The sequence below is a fragment of the Malaclemys terrapin genome, assembly GCF_027887155.1.
Source record: "Malaclemys terrapin pileata isolate rMalTer1 chromosome 20 unlocalized genomic scaffold, rMalTer1.hap1 SUPER_20_unloc_1, whole genome shotgun sequence".
In the NCBI taxonomy this organism is placed as follows: domain Eukaryota; kingdom Metazoa; phylum Chordata; order Testudines; family Emydidae; genus Malaclemys; species Malaclemys terrapin.
Genome location: NW_026530188.1, coordinates 1,105,597 through 1,123,970, shown reverse-complemented (window position 1 = coordinate 1,123,970; position 18,374 = coordinate 1,105,597). Strand labels below are relative to the sequence as shown.

At 52.0% G+C, this 18,374-nt stretch overlaps 1 protein-coding gene across 4 annotated transcripts in view; it reads right to left on the bottom strand.

The window, feature by feature from the left end:
* WNK3 (WNK lysine deficient protein kinase 3) overlaps positions 1–15,524 on the bottom strand; it is a 58,199-nt gene extending 42,675 nt beyond the window's left edge. For 2 of the 4 annotated variants that reach the window (XM_054014765.1, XM_054014768.1), the window contains exons 1-2: positions 6,792–6,857; positions 1,952–2,538 (exon numbers count right to left, since the gene is read on the bottom strand). In XM_054014765.1, the coding sequence (XP_053870740.1) occupies positions 1,952–2,452 (501 nt within the window). In that variant the 5' untranslated portion in view covers positions 2,453–2,538; positions 6,792–6,857. Of the gene's footprint in view, positions 1–1,951; positions 2,539–6,791; positions 6,858–14,867; positions 14,949–15,479 lie in introns of those variants that run through there. The other 2 variants (XM_054014767.1, XM_054014766.1) reach the window with 2 other exon arrangements.
* Between the last annotated feature and the right edge of the window lie 2,850 nt (positions 15,525–18,374).

Here is an 18,374-nt window from a genome sequence, read left to right as displayed (position 1 = left end):
ATGAGGGACCTGGGGGACGACAACACACAGAGCCCTTGGCATAGGGGGACATCGGGGGGGCAGGGGGTCTCCGCACTAGAGCGGGATGGGAGGCTGGCATCCAAAGCAGTTTGTGGGGGGAATGGAGGGTGTGTACAGTGAGCTCGGTGAAGAGTGCGACCCCCACGGTATTATTTATTAGGTGTATTACGGTAGCACCTAGGAACCCCAGTGGTGGCCCAAAAGCCCATGGTGCTAGGTGCTGTACATCATTATTGCTATTTATTAGGTGTATTACGGAAGCACCTACCACAGACCAAGACCCCGCTGCGCCAGGCGCTGTACAAAGACAGAACAAAAAAGTGGTCCCTGCCCCACAGAGCCTCCCATTCAAATAAAAAGAAAACAGGGGGAGACAGACACGGAGACAGACAGACACAAGGAAACAAGGATCCCATCCCGGGCAGGGCTGAGCCTGGCCAGGTGATCGCTGGAAGAGCCGACAGCAGAAGTACCAGAAAACTCGCCACGGGGGCTGCAGCCACACACGCCTCATGCATCTGCCGGCCCCAAGTGTCCACAAACCCCCGAGGCAAAAATTCACAAGATTGGCTTAAACCTCAGGCAAAACAGAAACGCAGGGCTGGAAGGGACCTCAGAGGTCAGCCAGGCCAGGCCCCGGGGCAGAGGCAGACCCAAGTAAACCCGTATCATCCCTCATGGGGTTTGTCCAACTTAAAACAATGACAAGGATCTCACCAGATGTCAAGTGTCAGGGACAGAAGGGGTTATTGGCCTTCTGACGTCTGAGCCTTTCCTGGGTCATGATTCTGCTTTTCCTGGCTAGAAACTTACCTCTTTAAACAAAAAACAAAAAAAAAGAAAGCTGAGACTCACATCACATGAATCCAGGTGCTGGGGCTTTAAGGACTAGAAATGTACCATAGACCAGCAGGCAGATACATTAGCTGAGGTTAAAACCCATTTCACAGTCCTCAGGGCTGGCTTCGCTGTCACAAGATAAAGTCATTCCAACACTTTCAGCAAGCTGGTGGGGGCACAAGACATAGCTTCTCTGCCCCCACTTCCCTCGGGGCTTGCCTCAGCACAGGGGGGTGGAGTGATTCTGCAGCCGTCCCCACAACAGACGAGAGTCTGGCAGTCGACTGATGTTCCAGATTTAAAAAGCGAGCATGAGCAGAGTTTCTTAATAATCATAATACAAGGGGAAAAAAAGTCACGGGCTCTTACAGACGCCAAAGCCAGAAGGGACCACGGTCATCGAGTCTGACGCCATCTGTAGGACTCCCCCCAAATACAATTACCCAGCACGTTTGACCTGCAGCGCTCAAAGCATTTCACAATCTCGACTCGTCACGACACCAGTGCGAGGCAAGGCAGCCCTAGACAGATGGGCAAAGTGAAGCCCGGATAGGCTACATGATGTGACCACGCAAGGAAATTAATGGTGAACCAGAGAATCAAACCCGGGTCTCCCCAGTCTTAGAGGAGGAGGATTATATTCCTAGCCTATGCGTATGAGAAGATTCAAGGAGTGTCGCTTTGTCTGTGTGTCACTCTGAAGCCTAGAATGTCTGTGGAGTCAGGGTGAAGCGATGCAAACAGCTACAAGCAGGTTCAATCACCCCTGAGATTCACAGGCCAGACAACTTCCCCACCATAATTCCTAGGGCAGATCTGGGTTTAAAAACCCACAGCCTGTTACCCATGCCAGGAATAGATCAGCGTTATCAGAGGTAACTCAACCAAGCGTCCCCATTACTCTACAGCTAATTTGCAAGCAACGATTTTCATTGGTGACTACACAGATGGCAGATTACTTGTCCCAGCTGCCACAGGTTTTACAGCCCAGGCTTTCACCTGGTTTTTACATAATCCCAGGACTCCAGGAGCTGGAGATTTAAGAGAAAACACACCAATTACTGCACAGAATGAGATCTGCTGTACTAACCTGCAGTTCACACCAGGCTACCTCGACCCACGTCTCTGTGTCGAGCCCTTTGAAGACAGTTTTAAAGGCCCCTCGACCCAACTCGATATCGAATTTCAGGAAGCGGCCGCTGGGCGAGGTCGCCACTGCTTTCATCTCCGCCTCCTCTTCGATCTCCTTCTTGGTCTTCTCCTTGGAGGCCTCCGAAATCGCCTTGGAACCCAGCTCATTCCGGGCCTCCTGCCCCAGCATGCTGGCAGAGAGCTGGTCCACTCGGCGACTGCCCGCGGCCAGCTGCTCCCGCTCATCCCTGGGAGACGGCTCAGCGGTTCTGTCCTCCTCCATGATCTCCACGCTCTTGCGGAAGAACCGCTTCCGTTCCGTGGTGCCCCCAGAGGCCGGGGCGCCGGCGGGTTCCATGATCAAAGCGGCTTCGATGGTTGGGATCCTGCCCTCCAGAGAAACTCCATCAGGTTTTTCCGGATCCTCCGTGCTGGCCGGCTCGCCGGAATCTGTAGCCATTGGTACCTTTCGCCTGTGTCCTCCCTCCTCACACCCGGCAGGACGTTACTAGGACTTACTTCCTCTCAGAGCATCCCCATAGCAACCTGAAAGGAGACGGGGGGTGGGGGGGGCAAGAATAGGATTGTTTCAGAAGGTAAATCACGAAGCAGCCACCAGAAGTGCAAAATCTCTGGGGGCTTTTCTCCCCCAGCCCCCAGCCAGCGAAGGAACGAACCGGGGAGTCGCTCGGCAATACTAACCCGGCTCCCTGCCCGAGATGAAGGCCATCACTGTGCTGTATGCAGCGTTCCCCACCCGCACCCCGACGGAAACCACAGCCCCCTCATGGTACAGGGTCACCGAATCGATACCAAGGTCTTTTGTTCCATGGGGCACCATACAGGGCCTTGTGGCACCGGACAAGCCCTGACAGACCTGGGGGCCCCTCTGCGCCAGATGCTGGACAAACCCATAGCAAGAGATGGCCCAGGCCCAGAAGAACAAACAAAAGGTGGGAGGGGAAACTGAGGCACAAAGGCGGAAAGTAGTATGCCCCACGCATCAGCAGTGGAGCCAGAAAGAGAAACTTCCAGTCCCTCATAACTCAGTAAATGTCTCTTCCCTCTGGATTTGCTAAAATGCGCTGGCTCAGACATGCCGGCCTCTTAGCTTGGAAGTTCTCGTGGCCGAGGGGCTGTATTTATTTTCTGTCTTGAGCACATTATGGGTCTTTAATTAATCATTTCTAACCAAGCCCCGTGAAACCTGGGTTTCCAGCCAAGAGGACAGCACAACCACTGCAATACGCAAGGGTCTGGATGCGGTTTTGGACGTTTGAATTTTTAAAGAGCTCCCACGCACGCGTAAATTTCGCTGCTCAATGAAAGTGCATTTAATCACTGAGAACGCCGGAGCAAGGAAATGTGAAATGGAGAGATGAATTAATGGACTCCACTCTGATCTCTACGGATACCGCTGCAGTGTCAAGGGAGTGAACACTGCGTTACGCCAACGCCCCGACAGGAACACCAGGCTCACTTCTAGGGGCTGCCTTTTGAAAGGATCCCAGAGCTGGGGATAGAACCCATGAGTCTCGGTTCCCAGTCCCACCCTGCTCAAACCACTAGACACCACCCCTTTCCCAGAGCTGGGGATACAACCCAAGAGTCCTGCTCCCACCCCCCTGCCCTAACCACTAGACCCCACTCCCCTTCCAGAGCCAAGGATAAAACCGAGAAGTCCTGGCTCCCAGCTCCCCCGCTCTAACCACCAGCCACCACTCCTCTCCCAGAGCCAGGGAGAGAACCCAGGAGTCCTGGCTCCCAGCCCCCTGCTCTAATCACTAGACCCCACTCCCCTCCCAGAGCCGGGGAGAGAACCCAGGAGTCCTGGCTCCCACACACACACCCCCGCTCTAACCACTAGACCCCACTCCCCTCCCAGCACCAAGGATAAAACCCAGGAATCCTGGCTCCCAGCCCCCCCACTCTAACCACTAGACCCCACTCCCCTCACAGCACCAAGGATAAAACCCAGGAGTCCTGGCTCCCAGCCCCCTGCTCTAACCACTAGACCCCACTCCTCTCCCAGCACCAAGGATAAAACCCAGGAGTCTGGCTCCCAGCCCCCCTGCTCTAACCACTAGACCCCACTCCCCTCCCAGTACCAAGGATAAAACCCAGGAGTCCTGGCTCCCAGCCCCCCCGCTCTAACCACTAGACCCCACTCCCCTCCCAGCACCAAGGATAAAACCCAGGAGTCCTGGCTCCCAGCCCCCTGCTCTAACCACTAGACCCCACTCCCCTCCCAGCACCAAGGATAAAACCCAGCCCCCCCGCTCTAACCACTAGACCCCACTCCCCTCCCAGCACCAAGGATAAAACCCAGGAGTCCTGGCTCCCAGCCCCCTGCTCTAACCACTAGAGCCCACTCCCCTCCCAGCACCAAGGATAAAACCCAGGAGTCCTGGCTCCCAGCCCCCCCGCTCTAACCACTAGAGCCCACTCCCCTCCCAGCACCAAGGATAAAACCCAGGAGTCCTGGCTCCGAGGTAACAGAAATAATTTCCCTGGTTTGTGTTACACAGGAGATCATCAGACTAAGGCTCTAATGGTTCCTCAAGGTCTTAAAATCTGTGAATCTACTTAGCTGCCACGTGCCCCGGAAGCCACCCCTTGCACTCTGGAGCCAAGTGCTCCAATGGGGGGGGGTGTTTTGCAGCTACGATTCACTTCTGAAATTTCCCAGGCCAGGGCCCACGCTGCCACCTTATCAGCGCGGATCCCGGCAACTTAGGAAAGGGGGTCAGTGTCAGCGCAGGAGGCACTACACTCCAACCGCTGAGCACGGCACGGGCCCCGACAGCAGCCCCCTGCCACCGAGAAGCCAGGCACGGAGACCCCTGCTGCACCAATTCCGCTATGTACACAGGGTGAAATTAAGAAAGAGGAAGCGTAGGACTGACGATCAGGGAAATTGGCTCGCAGCAAGAGCTGCTCTGACTGTGGAAAGTGCTCTCATGGGACACTTACGACGACTCAGATTGCAAAGTTTCATTCTGTGTTCATATAGCCTCTCGCCGAACAGGGCCCAACAGGGGTTACTGCAATCCTTACTCATATGACCGTACCACAAAAGTCAGCTGAATACCCCCTCCAGAATTCGCTACTACTCCTTATAACGACACTGAATAGTCTCGATAGCCACATAAGTGTCCGGTCTCTTTTCTGAACCTCAGCACTTTCCTGTGGCAAGGAGTTCCACAGTCATGTGCTGCGTGGAAGAAGTCTTTTTGCCACCTTTCATGTCTCTTCTGGTGTTAGGACACACAGGGAGAGCAGAAGCTCTATGCCTACCTTCCATATCCCAGTCATAATTTCATCTCCTTTTATCATGCCCCTTCTTATTCGTAGGCAAGGAGGCCAGAAGGAAAAACTGACACCGTCTAGTCTGATCTCCTGTACAACACAGGTCCCTGAACTTCCCCAGACTAATTCGTGCTTGAACTACAGTCGATTTTTCCAAAAAACACCCCATCTTGAATTTAATATTGCCACCATGACCCCTGGGAAGTTGTCCCAGTGGTTAATTACCCTCCCTGGTAAAAATTCCTGTAGTAATAGCCAGCCCCCAGCCCAAAGCGCTTACAACCTTGTCACCGACTCCCAGGTCGGGCCTACTCTTGGCCCCGTGCGGTCCGTGGGGGGTGCCCCTTTCAGTGAGACAGCCCTTCTCGGGGGTCCACTCTCCCACTTCGTCACAACCCTAAACTGGAGAACCAGTCTGAATTCAATCAGGCGGAATTACTGTAAAGACAAGTGCAAAGTACTACCAAGTAAATCCACCACGGTCAGGCCGCAGTACTGCAGAAAAGGGCCCGGGGGTTTTACTGGGTCGTAAATTGAACATGTGTTAACAGTGTGATGCAAACAAGGGAAACGTCATCCTGGGACGTACGAACAGGAGAGTCGCACGGATGCCATGGGGAGTAATTGTCCCGCTCGACTCAGGCCTCAGCTGGAGTCCAGTGCCCAGTTTACGGCACTGCACCTTCAGAGAGATGTGAACGAATTGGAGTCCAGAGGCAAGCAACAAAAACAATCAGCGGCTTAGAAAACACGAGGCCAGGTAGCGAGCACTGGGCCTGCTGGGCCCAGAGAGGTGAAGCGGGGAGGAGGGACACAATAAGGATCTTCAAAGATGGAGAATGAGAAGGGGACAGTGATCAGGAGTATCCCCGTTTCCACGGCATTGTTAGCAGGCGGGAAGACGAACTAAGGGACCGAACTAGGGCTTTTTGTCATCTTCTATTTCTTTACAATCTGCAACTGCCCCCACCCTCCCCTGCCTCAGGCCTCTTCTCTGCTGGGAACATGCATCATGTTCGAAATCAGGGGAACTTCGGGGGGCCCAGGACCAGCAGGCCTCTATTTAAACATGGCTGTCCCTGAGAAATCCTGGGAGTGCAGGCCTGGCAGGGACCTCGAGGTCACCTGGTCCAGTCCCCTGCACTGAGGCAGGACTACGTGTTATCGAGCCCATCCGCGACAGGGGTTTGTCCAACCTGCACTTAACAACCTCCAGTGATGGAGACTCCACCACCTCCGTAGGGAATTTGTTCTTGTGCTTAGCTACCCTGACAGTCAGGAAGTTTTTCTTAGTGTCCAACCTAAATCTCCCCTGCTGCTATTTAAACCCATTGCTTCTTGTCCTGTCCTCAGCGGATAAGGAGAACAATTTATCACCCTCCTCTTTAAAACCACCTTTTATGACTTAAAAACTGTCAACATGTCCCCCCTCAGTCTTCTCTTCTCCAGATTAAACAACCCCCCCCCCCCCGATTTTTTTTTTATCTTACCAGTCGGAAGTCATGTTTTCTAGACCTTTCATCATTTGTGCTGCTCTCCTCTGGACTGTCCCCAGCGTGTCCACATCTTTCCCAAAGCGGGGTGCTCACAACTGGCCACAGTTCTGCAGCTGAGGTCTCATCAGTGCTGAGTAGAGCAGAAGAATTACGTCGCGTGTCTTGCTTACAACACTCTTGCTAAAACAACCCAGGATGATGTTCACTTTTTTTTTTTTTTTGGCAACAGTATTATATTGTTGACTTATATTTAGCTTGTGGTCCACTATCACCCCCAGATCCTTTTCCACGGGACTCCTTCCTAGGCAGTCATTACCCATTTTGTGTGTGTGACTGATTGTTCCTTCCGAAGTGGAGCGCTTTGCATTTCTCCTTATTGAATTTCATCCTATTTACTGCCGACCATTTCTCCAGTTTGTCCAGATCATTTTGAATTCTAATCCTGTCCTCCAAAGCGCTTGCCACCCCTCCCAGCTTGGTATCGTCCGCAAACTCTATCAGTGTACTCTACTCCGTTATCCAAATCACACATGAAGATATTGAACAGAACCGGACCCAGGACAGATTCCCTTGCCCACATTAAAGACAAAAGCACTGGTACCTCACGGGGGGGGGGGGTGGGGTTCTACTTCAGTGGAATTGCCCACATGCCAACAGACTGAAAATGAGGAAATACGTCCAACGGGGAACTACAGCACCATGCAATGAAACAGAAGAGCACAATTTCCACAAAAGGCCTTGACTTCAAAGGGCCACCCCATTCCACCGGTGGCAACGACAAAAAAATTCCAGCCCGGTGGTTTTCAACTTAGATGTATTTTATTATTCACACTGAAGTAGTTCAGCTGAGATCAGGGTCTCATTTGGCCAGGAACTGGACCAACACACAAGAAGATTATAAACTCTTCAGAGCCAGAGCAGGGCACATTTGTACAGCTTCTCACACAACGGGGACCCTGGCCTGGCTGGCCTTGTCCCACTACTGCAGTATAATTGTTCACCGAGTCAGACATGACCACTGGGATCCTCTCCTCGGACCACCGGTAGCCCAGAATTCACGCCTGGTTGAACCAGAGCAGATCTTTGAGAAAAAAACCACCCCATCTTCATTCAAAAATGGCCAGTGATGGAGAACCCAGCACAGCCTTTGATAAGGTGTTCCAGGCATGAATTCCCCGCCCTGTGAAAAAGGTGAACCTTAAACTACATCACAAGCTCATCTTTCTTCTCTTAGCTCAATCCTCATACACAGAGCAGTGACCAAAAATAAATATATCCGGGATATCACCTCCCTGAGGGAGGAAAAGATATACCACAACACAGAGAGACAAGGAGCCAGAAAGCACACCAGCCAACTTCATCTGGCTAGAAAGATCCAAGCTCTGCTAATGATGTGGGAGGGTGGGGAGGAGGGGGAAGACAACAACAATAACAACACAGGACTCATAGGTTTTAAGACCACAATGCACTGCTATGATCATCTACTCCGACCTCACGTATAACTAAACTTGACAGAATTCCTTTTTTATTAAAATTATTATTTTGACGGATATCATGGGTGTTCATTTTAAGCATTGTTTTCCTATTTTCATCTATTTAAATTTGCAAAGTTGTGCAAATTTATGCATTTTAAGCATTTTTTCCCTATATTTATCGATTTAAATTTTCACAGTTGCTGGAAATTAATGGGGGAGGGGCCAGACAATAATTATTTAATGACAGTAGATGTTGAAATTCAAAAAGTCAACACTTGATAGCCATTAGAATGCAAGCTGTGAACAACACCCGTCAAAATACATAAAGTAAATATGCGTAAATCAAAGTTCTCAAGCAGCATTTGTCTTACTTTGCCTATCGGTACGTTTCGATTACTAGCTTCCTGGGTGTGCATGTGGCCAGAGAAATCGATGTCTAAAAACACTTACTGATAAAAATCTAAGCCTTCCAAGACTACATATAGCATAGGCCATAGCAACTCATCCAGATTAGAGTGGGGTTCTCGTGCTCTGAGAAAAGCAGTGTGATCCATTGGGTAGGGGACAGGATCGGAGACAGCTACACGCAACAGGCCAGTGACAGAACCCAGGAGTACAGTACGGTGCTGTAGCCACTTCGCGCTGTAGTCAAACGAGATATAGACTCCCATCTGGGAACAAAGATTGTAGGCCGTATTGGTGGGATGGGGGACTCTCCCCTGGGAAGCTGTGACTCTGAAAAAGACTTGGGGGTCATGGTGGAGAATCAGCAGAACATGAGCTCCCAAAAAGGCAAATACGATCCCGGGATGTATAAACCGGGGAATCTCGAGTAGCAACAGGGAGGTTCTATGACCTCTGGATTTGGCCCTGGTGTGAATCTTGTGTCCAGTTCTGGTGTCCGTGATTCAAGAAGGATGTTGGCAAATTGGGGAGGGTTCAGAGAAGAGCCATGAAGATGATTCAAGAGGGAGACTCCAGGGACTGAATCTATTTAGTTTAACCAAGAGAAGGTTAAAGGTAGACCCGACTGCAGTCTAAGTATCTCCACAGGGAACAAATATTTAATAACGGGCTCTTCAATCTAGCACTCAAAGGTCTAACACAATCCAATGGCTGGAAGTTGAAGCTAGACAAAGTCAGACTAGAGAGAAGATGTGCATTTTTAACAGCGAGGGGACTTCACCATTGGAACAGATTACCAAGGCTAACCGGAGAAGATATACTCAAGTAGAACACTGCATTCTCAAAACACACACACACAAAAGGCACAGCACCTCACAAAACCACCCTGCAGACAGGAACATCTGAAATATACTGAATGGAAAACCAAAGCAAATGAAAGCCATTCTATCAAATGCTAGGCACAGGAACAAATGGGGGGGGGGGGGGCAAGAGAGAACACCACAAAAATGCTCTAAACATTTGCAGGGAAGAAATTCTAATTATTCCGCACAGCGCTTCAAAATGCAACACATTGTTATTATCAACCACCATGGCAAACGGAACAGACGACAGGGAAAATGTGTTATCTGCCAAGGCCAACAATAAAAGATGGGGTTGAAAAAAGAACTAGCTACGTTCAGGGAGGGCAGGTCCATCAATGGCTATTAGCTCTGCGTATCCCGAGCCTCTGAGCCGGAAGCTGGGAATGGGCGACAGGGGATGGATCACTCAATGATTGTTCTGCTCATTCCCTCTGAAGCACCTGGCACTGGCCATTGTCAGAAGACAGGATGCGGGGCTAGATGGACCATTGGTCTGACCCAGTCTGGCCGTTCTTATGGTGCTGAAATGATACACAAACAGATGTCGGCACACACCACATGCTCAACTGCTTGGCCTTCAAGCCAAACCAAGCTGTACGGAACTCTCTCTAAGTGACAAGTCACCCAGTTCAAAGACAAACAATCGCCATTTGGATTTTACCACGTTGGTCCTCATCTTGCTTGGTCACTATTATTTCTAAACATCCAGGAATCACGAGCCTGCATTACACACAAGAGAACAACACCAGTCCCTTCAAAATCCACCCTATCCTACAGTGATGAGTAAGTCCTCACAGTCAATCTACCACATACCACCATCAGTTAGACCCAAAGGACAAACTCGAGATAAGATGACTGACTGGATTTCTTTTTAAGCCATGCTCTAGTTCAAAAGGAATTCTTGTGGGGAAGGTCTATGGCCTGCGTTATACAGGTGAGACGAGGTGATCTTGGAACCGAGGAGTCTACAAATTTACAAAGAGGTCACCACTCAGAAGCAAAACAGTGACGAATCCAAGAATTCACATGGCAAATGAAATGCCAACTGCTACGACTTCGTGTTTAAAGGGCTAGCCCCAGGTCCTTGAGTCCTTCCCATGGCTGAACAATCAAAAGCCATGGACTGCATCAGCACAACAGGGTTTTGACTACAAGCTGTCATTTCTGGCAAAGTCAAAAGGTTCTTACAGACTAAGCCATTTTCTTTCACTTTAAACAAACATTTCAGCCTGGATAAAGGCAGAGAGACATCAGTGCCCATTTGTTTTAACAGTGCTCCTCAAAATGAGGTGCTTTTTGTAAGTCAGAAATACATCATGTGGGCATGTTTCTCAAATAGGAACAGCAACATTCACCAGTACTTGGGGGGACATTTCTCCACATAGGGAAAGTGAGGTCGAGATGTACTTTTTGTACACGGGTTGGGAATTGAAGCTAGACAAATTCTGACTGGGAACAAGCCGCTAATTTTGAACAATTAGCGGAATTAACCATTAGACCAATTTAACAAGGGGCATAGTGGAGTCTTTATCACTGACAATTTTTAAATCAAGATGGGATGCTTTTCTCAAAGCTCTGCTCTTGTTCAGCCAGAAATTCATTCAGGGAGTTCTCTGACCTGGGTTAGACAGGAGGTCACACCTGCGTAAGGACACCTTACACTGGTCTCCCTCGTTCCATTTCTTGTATGCTGATATAACCACATCCACCCTAAGGGCGGTGCACCACTTTAACCCTCCCAGTATACTTAGGTATAGTTAAAGCGGGGTAACTTGAACGTGTGAACAGGACCTTATACATTCAGGAAGTTGTATTCAGTCCCAGTTTGGGGAGGGGGGGAGGGTGAAGCACAGAGAGATTAAGTGATTTGGCCAAAATAACAGAGCTCATCAGTGGCAGAAAGAGAACCCAGGCGTCCTGGCTCCCAATGCTACTGACCTAAACACCGTACCATTACTCTTATGAATTTGTATAGGGAGACTGCCTGGGGCCCTAAGCATGGATCTAGATCCCATCTTGCTGAGCACTGTACAAACACATAATGAAAAGATCTAAATAACACTCCCCCCTCCTCCAAGTTAGGGACAGAACCCAGGAGTCCTGACTCCCACCTCCCCCGTGCTCTAACCCATTAGAACGCACACCCACCCCAGAGCCAAGGATTGAACCCAGGAGTCCTGACTCCCAGCCTCTACCTTGCCGCTCTAACCACTAGATCCCACTCCCTTCACAGAGCCAGGGATAGAACCCAGGAGGCCAGGTCCTCAGCTCTAATTGACTAGATACCCACCGCAGAGTTAGGGATGGAACTCAGGTGTCACGGCTCCCACACCCCCACCTCAAACCCACTGGACCCACTCCCCTCCCAGAGCCAGGAGTAGAATCCACTCCCCACAACACTACTAAATCCCACCCAAATTCTGAACCTTCCCTTCTTTAACGACAAGATTGTATCAATTTTCTGCAAAGGTTTTTTTCCCTTCTTTAGAAAACATGCCATGACCCAAATGAAACCCCCCGCAAAATATAAAAAAGTTCACAAAGGACTTGGTCAAATCCTTCCTCTTAATTCCCCTTTACGTCCCCGTGAGTATGATTCCCACTAACGCTACCATCACATTGGAAACCTCACCTTGCCAGCCCTTTCCAAGGGAACTTACCCGACGTTCCTCCCCCAGTCAACCCTGCCTGCTGGGAGATACAGGGGCTGTTCTCTGGACAGTCAAAAGCACGCGCACAGAAAAACAAAAAAGGCTGACTAGCAATTTCCCCTCCTCCTTTTCGAGGTGTCTGAGCTTGTGATTAACAGAGCACTGACACAGCCAGCTACATGCAATGCAAATAACTTCTGCTTTCACTTTTCGAGCAACCTATCGCTCACCATCGCTTGGTAGAGCAGAGGTCCAGAAGAGCCCATTGATCCTCTAGTGAGTCTGACTTCCTGTATAGCACAAGCCATGTCCCCCCTGTCCTGTACCCGATCCCCATGGGAACCTACCGCTAATGACGGAAATACAGGGGAAGAGGACGGTTGCTCCAGGCACCAGAGCGCTGGGCTGGCGCGTTGAAGCCACAGCCTTCCCACCTAACTCGAGGCGAGCGGTAATGACAGAGCCGCCTACAGTTTTTGTACTGGTGTAACTATTAGACACAATGGTCCCAGGTCCCTGCCTGGGGCTGTGAGCTGCTACCATAAGGCACCTAGTATAAAACATACAACGCTCAGCACAATGGGGTCCTGGTCGATCCCTGGGGTGCTGAGCTGCTACCGTAATACATCTAATATATAAAATACAGCGCCCAGCACAATAGAGTCCTGGTCCAGGACTTGCCACTCTCTTTACTCTGCTACCGTAATACATCTAATATATAAAATACAGCGCCCAGCACAATAGAGTCCTGGTCCAGGACTTGGGCTCTCAGGTTCTACTGTAATACACCTAACATATAATGTACAGCGCCCAGCGCAACGGGATCCTGGTCCAGGGCTGAGACGCTGAGCTGATACCGTAATACCTCCAATATATAATGGACAAAACCTAACATCATAGGGTCCTGGTGCAGGATGGGGGTTCTGAGCTGATACCGTAATACACCTAATAACAACATACAGCAACCAGCACAATGGAGGACAGGGCCCCTCAGGTACTACCATAATACACCTAATAAATAATGACAGGCTTGTCTACACACAACAGCTGTACCTGTTTAACTATAGTTCAAGCAGTACTACTCCTGCCCCTATGGTGGATGTGGCTATATCAGTACAAACGGATGGGAAGGGACCAGTATAAGGCATCTCTACACCAGTAGAACAGCTTCCCTGTACTGGTATAACACTTACGCAATTGTCACACACACACACACACACACACACACACACACAGCATCCGCTCAATATTCATTTATTTCTTTGCACTAACACATTTGTATTCCTGGTTTCAAATTCTTTCCATCTTGGTCATCTGATATGTGGCTGTCACCCCTACTGGCGAAGCTACTTTACCCAGACTCCCCGCAGCACTGCACAAACCACAATACCTTCCCGGCTTCCCGCTGCGTCTTTCCAAGGCCGGCGGCTACCAAGCAACCGAAATTCCAAGCCGTGGGAGATTTCGTCTTCACTAACGTGACCCAGATACCGACATCTGTGGAGTCCTGACCTCACCACTGGCAACAAGAAATAAAACGGGGGACCACAAGGATGACCTCAATCAGCTGTTTTTTACAGGACAGGATTTGCACAACTTAAGGGACCCAAAAAAAAAAAAAAAAAAAGAACAACCCAAAAGCAAACACGTAAGACAAATATCACTGCGAGAATAAAGAACGCCTGGCACTTTAAATCTTTTATGCAGAAGCAAGAAATAGACAAATCAATTTCTTTTCTGCGGTACGACACAGCTTAATTGTAAAGCAAGCCTCGTTCTTACAAAACCCTGTCCCCTAAAAATCTAGCAGGGATCCCCTACACAAACCCTGGCATGGGAGCATGGTATACATTACAAGAGGAAGGCACAGTTACAAAGAACGGTTCCAAGCAGCCATTCATAAACCGGTATTTCGTTTCACAGATCAGCTGAGCAGGGAATTGCAATCCACTTCCTTCACCCCCAAAATAAATCTACGTGAACGACAAACCCGAGCGAAAGGAAATTGTTTTTAAACAAGAAAACCCCACCTCCCCAGATCAGATGAATCCGGGTTGCTATAAAAACATTTAAAAATTCCAAGGAGGTGGAGGAAGAAAGCTACCAAGCCCCCCACGAAAGGTCTCACAAAAAGCTGCAGAATGAGGCACAATAGGGTACAGCCAGCGAAAGACAGAAACCACATTACAAAAAACGAGGTGTGGGGGGAGTTAACTCTCCAGCCAGTGACTCCGTGGCAACGTTTAGAGGCAGGGGTTAGAAAATTGAAGCAAAAAGTCTTTCCCTCCCTCCCCACCACCGTAAGGGTAACACCAGATTTCCACAGGCATCTCCCGGCAAATAACGCACCTACACACACCATCAATAAATACACCTGTTTCCCCAACACACGCTAAATAAGTATCCTTCACCAATAGCGTGCACACACTCACACACTAATGAATCATCCTGCAAACACATCCCACCCACCCACCCCAGCTCACAAATGGAGACCCATAAAGCCGCCACCCCCCACCCCAAATCCCTGGCTGTATCCGTTTGGCCCCAATTTCTAACCACGTTCAGCAGAAAGAGAAGCATTGCAGACAGCATGGAGTCCCATGCACAATGCACCCCCCAGACTACACACACCCACCCCTCCTCCCCTTTCCCTCACGAACCCCCCCTCCCTCCTACCAAGATTGCAGGACTTCAATTACATCCTTAAGGGGGTGGACTGCTCCATCCCTCCATCTCTGTGCCCAGGCTCCCCCCAACAAGGCAGCCAAAGGAGGGGCAGTGCATCTGGGGAGAAGACCCCCCCACCCACCCACACAGACACACTCTTCCTCCCAAGGAAGAACTTCCGGGGGACAGCAAAACCAGTCTGCCGAGCAGGTGAAGAAGCAATTCTTTCTCCTCCACCCTCTGTCTGGGCTGTGCGATTGGCAGCAGAGCCTTTGCCACAGAGGAAGGAGTTTGTAGGTGGGGTGGACCATCTGCCCCAGCCCAGGGGGAGAAGGATGGAGATGGGGAGGGGGGGGGAGATAAAGGCAGATTACCCGGATGTCTCCTCCCTCGGGGAGAATTGGGCTGTGATACCTCAGCAGTGTCAAACCTCTGCAAAGTTAAGAGAGAATCTGTCAATAGCTACTTTCCCCGGGTGCATTTAACTCAGCCCGCTAATGCTTTATGGGCATGGCGAGATGCCAAAGTGTGAGAGGCGCACACACGCGCACACAACAGGATTCCCAGACCCTTGGTAGCCACGCACACAACACCCCATCGGCTCCCACTCACACACACAACCTGATTCAGTGCACAGCTCCGCACATGCTTGACACCGGTACTGAGGGGAGCGTCTAAGAGCCAGGGTTGTGCAAGGGACTGTGCACACACGTAACAAAAAGATGTACAGTGTGCATTCCCTCCCAGATGTAGGGAAAAGAACCCAGGAGTCCTGCTCCCAGCCCCCACCCCCCATTCTAACCCACTAGACCCCATTCCCCTCCCAGAGCTGGGGAGAGAACCCAGGAGTCCTGCTCCCAGCCCCCACCCCCCGTTCTAACCCACCAGACCTCACTCCCCTCCCAGAGCTGAAGATGGAACCCAGGAGTCCTGGCTCCCAGCCCCCCCCCCGCTCTAACCACTAGACCCCACTCCCCTCCCAGAGCCGGGGAGAGAACCCAGGCGTCCTGGCTCCCAGGCCCCTCCCCAACAGCTCTAAATTCCCAGGGTCTCCCTATTGTTCTGACCATCAGCTACTATGCCCCAGGCAACACCTTGCCACTTGCAACCCTACACCCCTCTCTCCTGTTGTTCCCACAACCTACACCCCACCGCCAACCGCCAGGGACACATGGTCCCATCATATTGATTCCTGCATACGTGGAGCTGGGGGGCAGTTCTCTTCATTCACCCCCTCCAAATAATTGCCCACAGCTTCTGACCCTCCACCCAATCCTCCCCAGACACGTGTGCCCCCACTTCTTCCTTCCCCACCCCCTCCCTGCACCCCAATTCCCTCCCAGGCCCCTCCCCATCCCAATTACCCCCTCCCTCCATTTATCCCACTCCCTCCCTCATTCAGCCCCTTTATTCCACTCTCTTCCTCCCCCACGTACCCCATTCCCCTTCCTCATTCACCCTAAATCCCCCATGTCCCCCCCATTCACCCTCCTCCATAGGCCTTGTTTCCCCTCCCCCATTTACCCCATTCCCATCTGCATGTGACCCTGTTTACCCATTCCCCACCATTTACCCATCTTTCCGGGAATCCCGGTACCCCATGATGTCACTGTCACCCCCTCACCCCCCTTCCCCTCCATCCTCTTTCCCGCTTCCCCTCCCCCACTCACCCCCCACCCCTTTCTCCATTCACCCCGTCCCCCACTCACCCCCTCCATCCTCTTCCCCCTCAGTCACCCCAACCCCTTTCCCCATTCACCCCCTCCCCCACTCACCCCCTCCATCCTCTTCCCCCCACTCCTTTCCTCATTCACCCCCTCCCCCACTCATCCCCTCCATCCTCTTCCCCCCCACTCCTTTCCTCATTCACCCCTCCCCCACTCATCCCCTCCATCCTCTTCCCCCCCACTCCTTTCCTCATTCACCCCCTCCCCCACTCATCCCCTCCATCCTCTTCCCCCCCACTCCTTTCCTCATTCACCCCCTCCCCCACTCATCCCCTCCATCCTCTTCCCCCCCACTCCTTTCCTCATTCACCCCCTCCCCCACTCATCCCCTCCATCCTCTTCCCCCCCACTCCTTTCCTCATTCACCCCCTCCCCCACTCATCCCCTCCATCCTCTTCCCCCCCACTCCTTTCCTCATTCACCCCCTCCCCCACTCATCCCCTCCATCCTCTTCCCCCCCACTCACCCCCATCCCTTTCCTCATTCACCCCCTCCCCCACTCATCCCCTCCATCCTCTTCCCCCCACTCCTTTCCTCATTCACCCCCTCCCCCACTCATCCCCTCCATCCTCTTCCCCCCCACTCCTTTCCTCATTCACCCCCTCCCCCACTCATCCCCTCCATCCTCTTCCCCCCCACTCCTTTCCTCATTCACCCCTCCCCCACTCATCCCCTCCATCCTCTTCCCCCCCACTCACCCCCATCCCTTTCCTCATTCACCCCCTCCCCCACTCATCCCCTCCATCCTCTTCCCCCCACTCCTTTCCTCATTCACCCCTCCCCCACTCATCCCCTCCATCCTCTTCCCCCCCCCACTCACCCCCATCCCTTTCCTCATTCACCCCCTCGCCCACTCACCCCCACCCTTCCCCCACAGGCAAGGGAGGGGCGAAGGGAGGGGGAGAGGGGGAAGGCGCGAGACGCACCGTCTCCGGCACGAGGCGCCCCTGGGCAGGGGAGGGGGGAGCGGGCGCGTGCTCCCCGAGCTGTTGCGAGCTCGAGACTCATTGGTCCAGCCGCGGCTCCCCTCTCCCGGCCCCCCCCTCACCGTCTGAGCGCAAAGCCTCGTGGGAGTTGTAGTCTTCCATGGACTCTGTAGGGGAGAGGGGCTCAGGGACTCGCTTCAGGCAGCCATTTTGCCAGCCCTGTGAAATAGGGGGGAGGGGGAGGGGCCCCTTACACTCCCAGGGGCCCCCCCTCCACACACACACACACACACACACACAGGGCCTGTTACTGCATCTGGCGTGCTACGTAGCGCCACCGTAAGGGGGAGGGGCACAACAAGCCAACTCACGTCAAGGGGGCAGCCCAAGATGGCCGCCAGCCGGTGCCAATTCACTCCCCACGCAGCATGGCTGCCAACCAACATGGCCAGATGGTTCAGCCACCCCAACCTGCAGGCATGGCCATATTTGCTCCACGCCCAACATGGCTGCCAAGATCAGACAACCCACCGGCATGACCAACATGGCTGACAACCAACATGGCCTGAGTGGCCAATTCACTGCTCACCCAACATGGCTGCCAACTGACACAGCTGATCAGAGTGGCCAACCCACAAGCCCAACCAACATGGCCACTTGGTTCAGCCAACCCAGTCACAGTCATCCACTAATTCACTCCCACCTCATCCTCCACGTGGCTTTATGGAGAGGCCGAGTATGGCCAATTCACTCCTCACCCAACATGGCTGCCAACCAACATGGCTTCCACGAGCAGCCAACCTACCAGCATGGCCAATTTGCTCCCCATCCAGGATGGATCTTGAGAGCCCAGTCCAGACCCC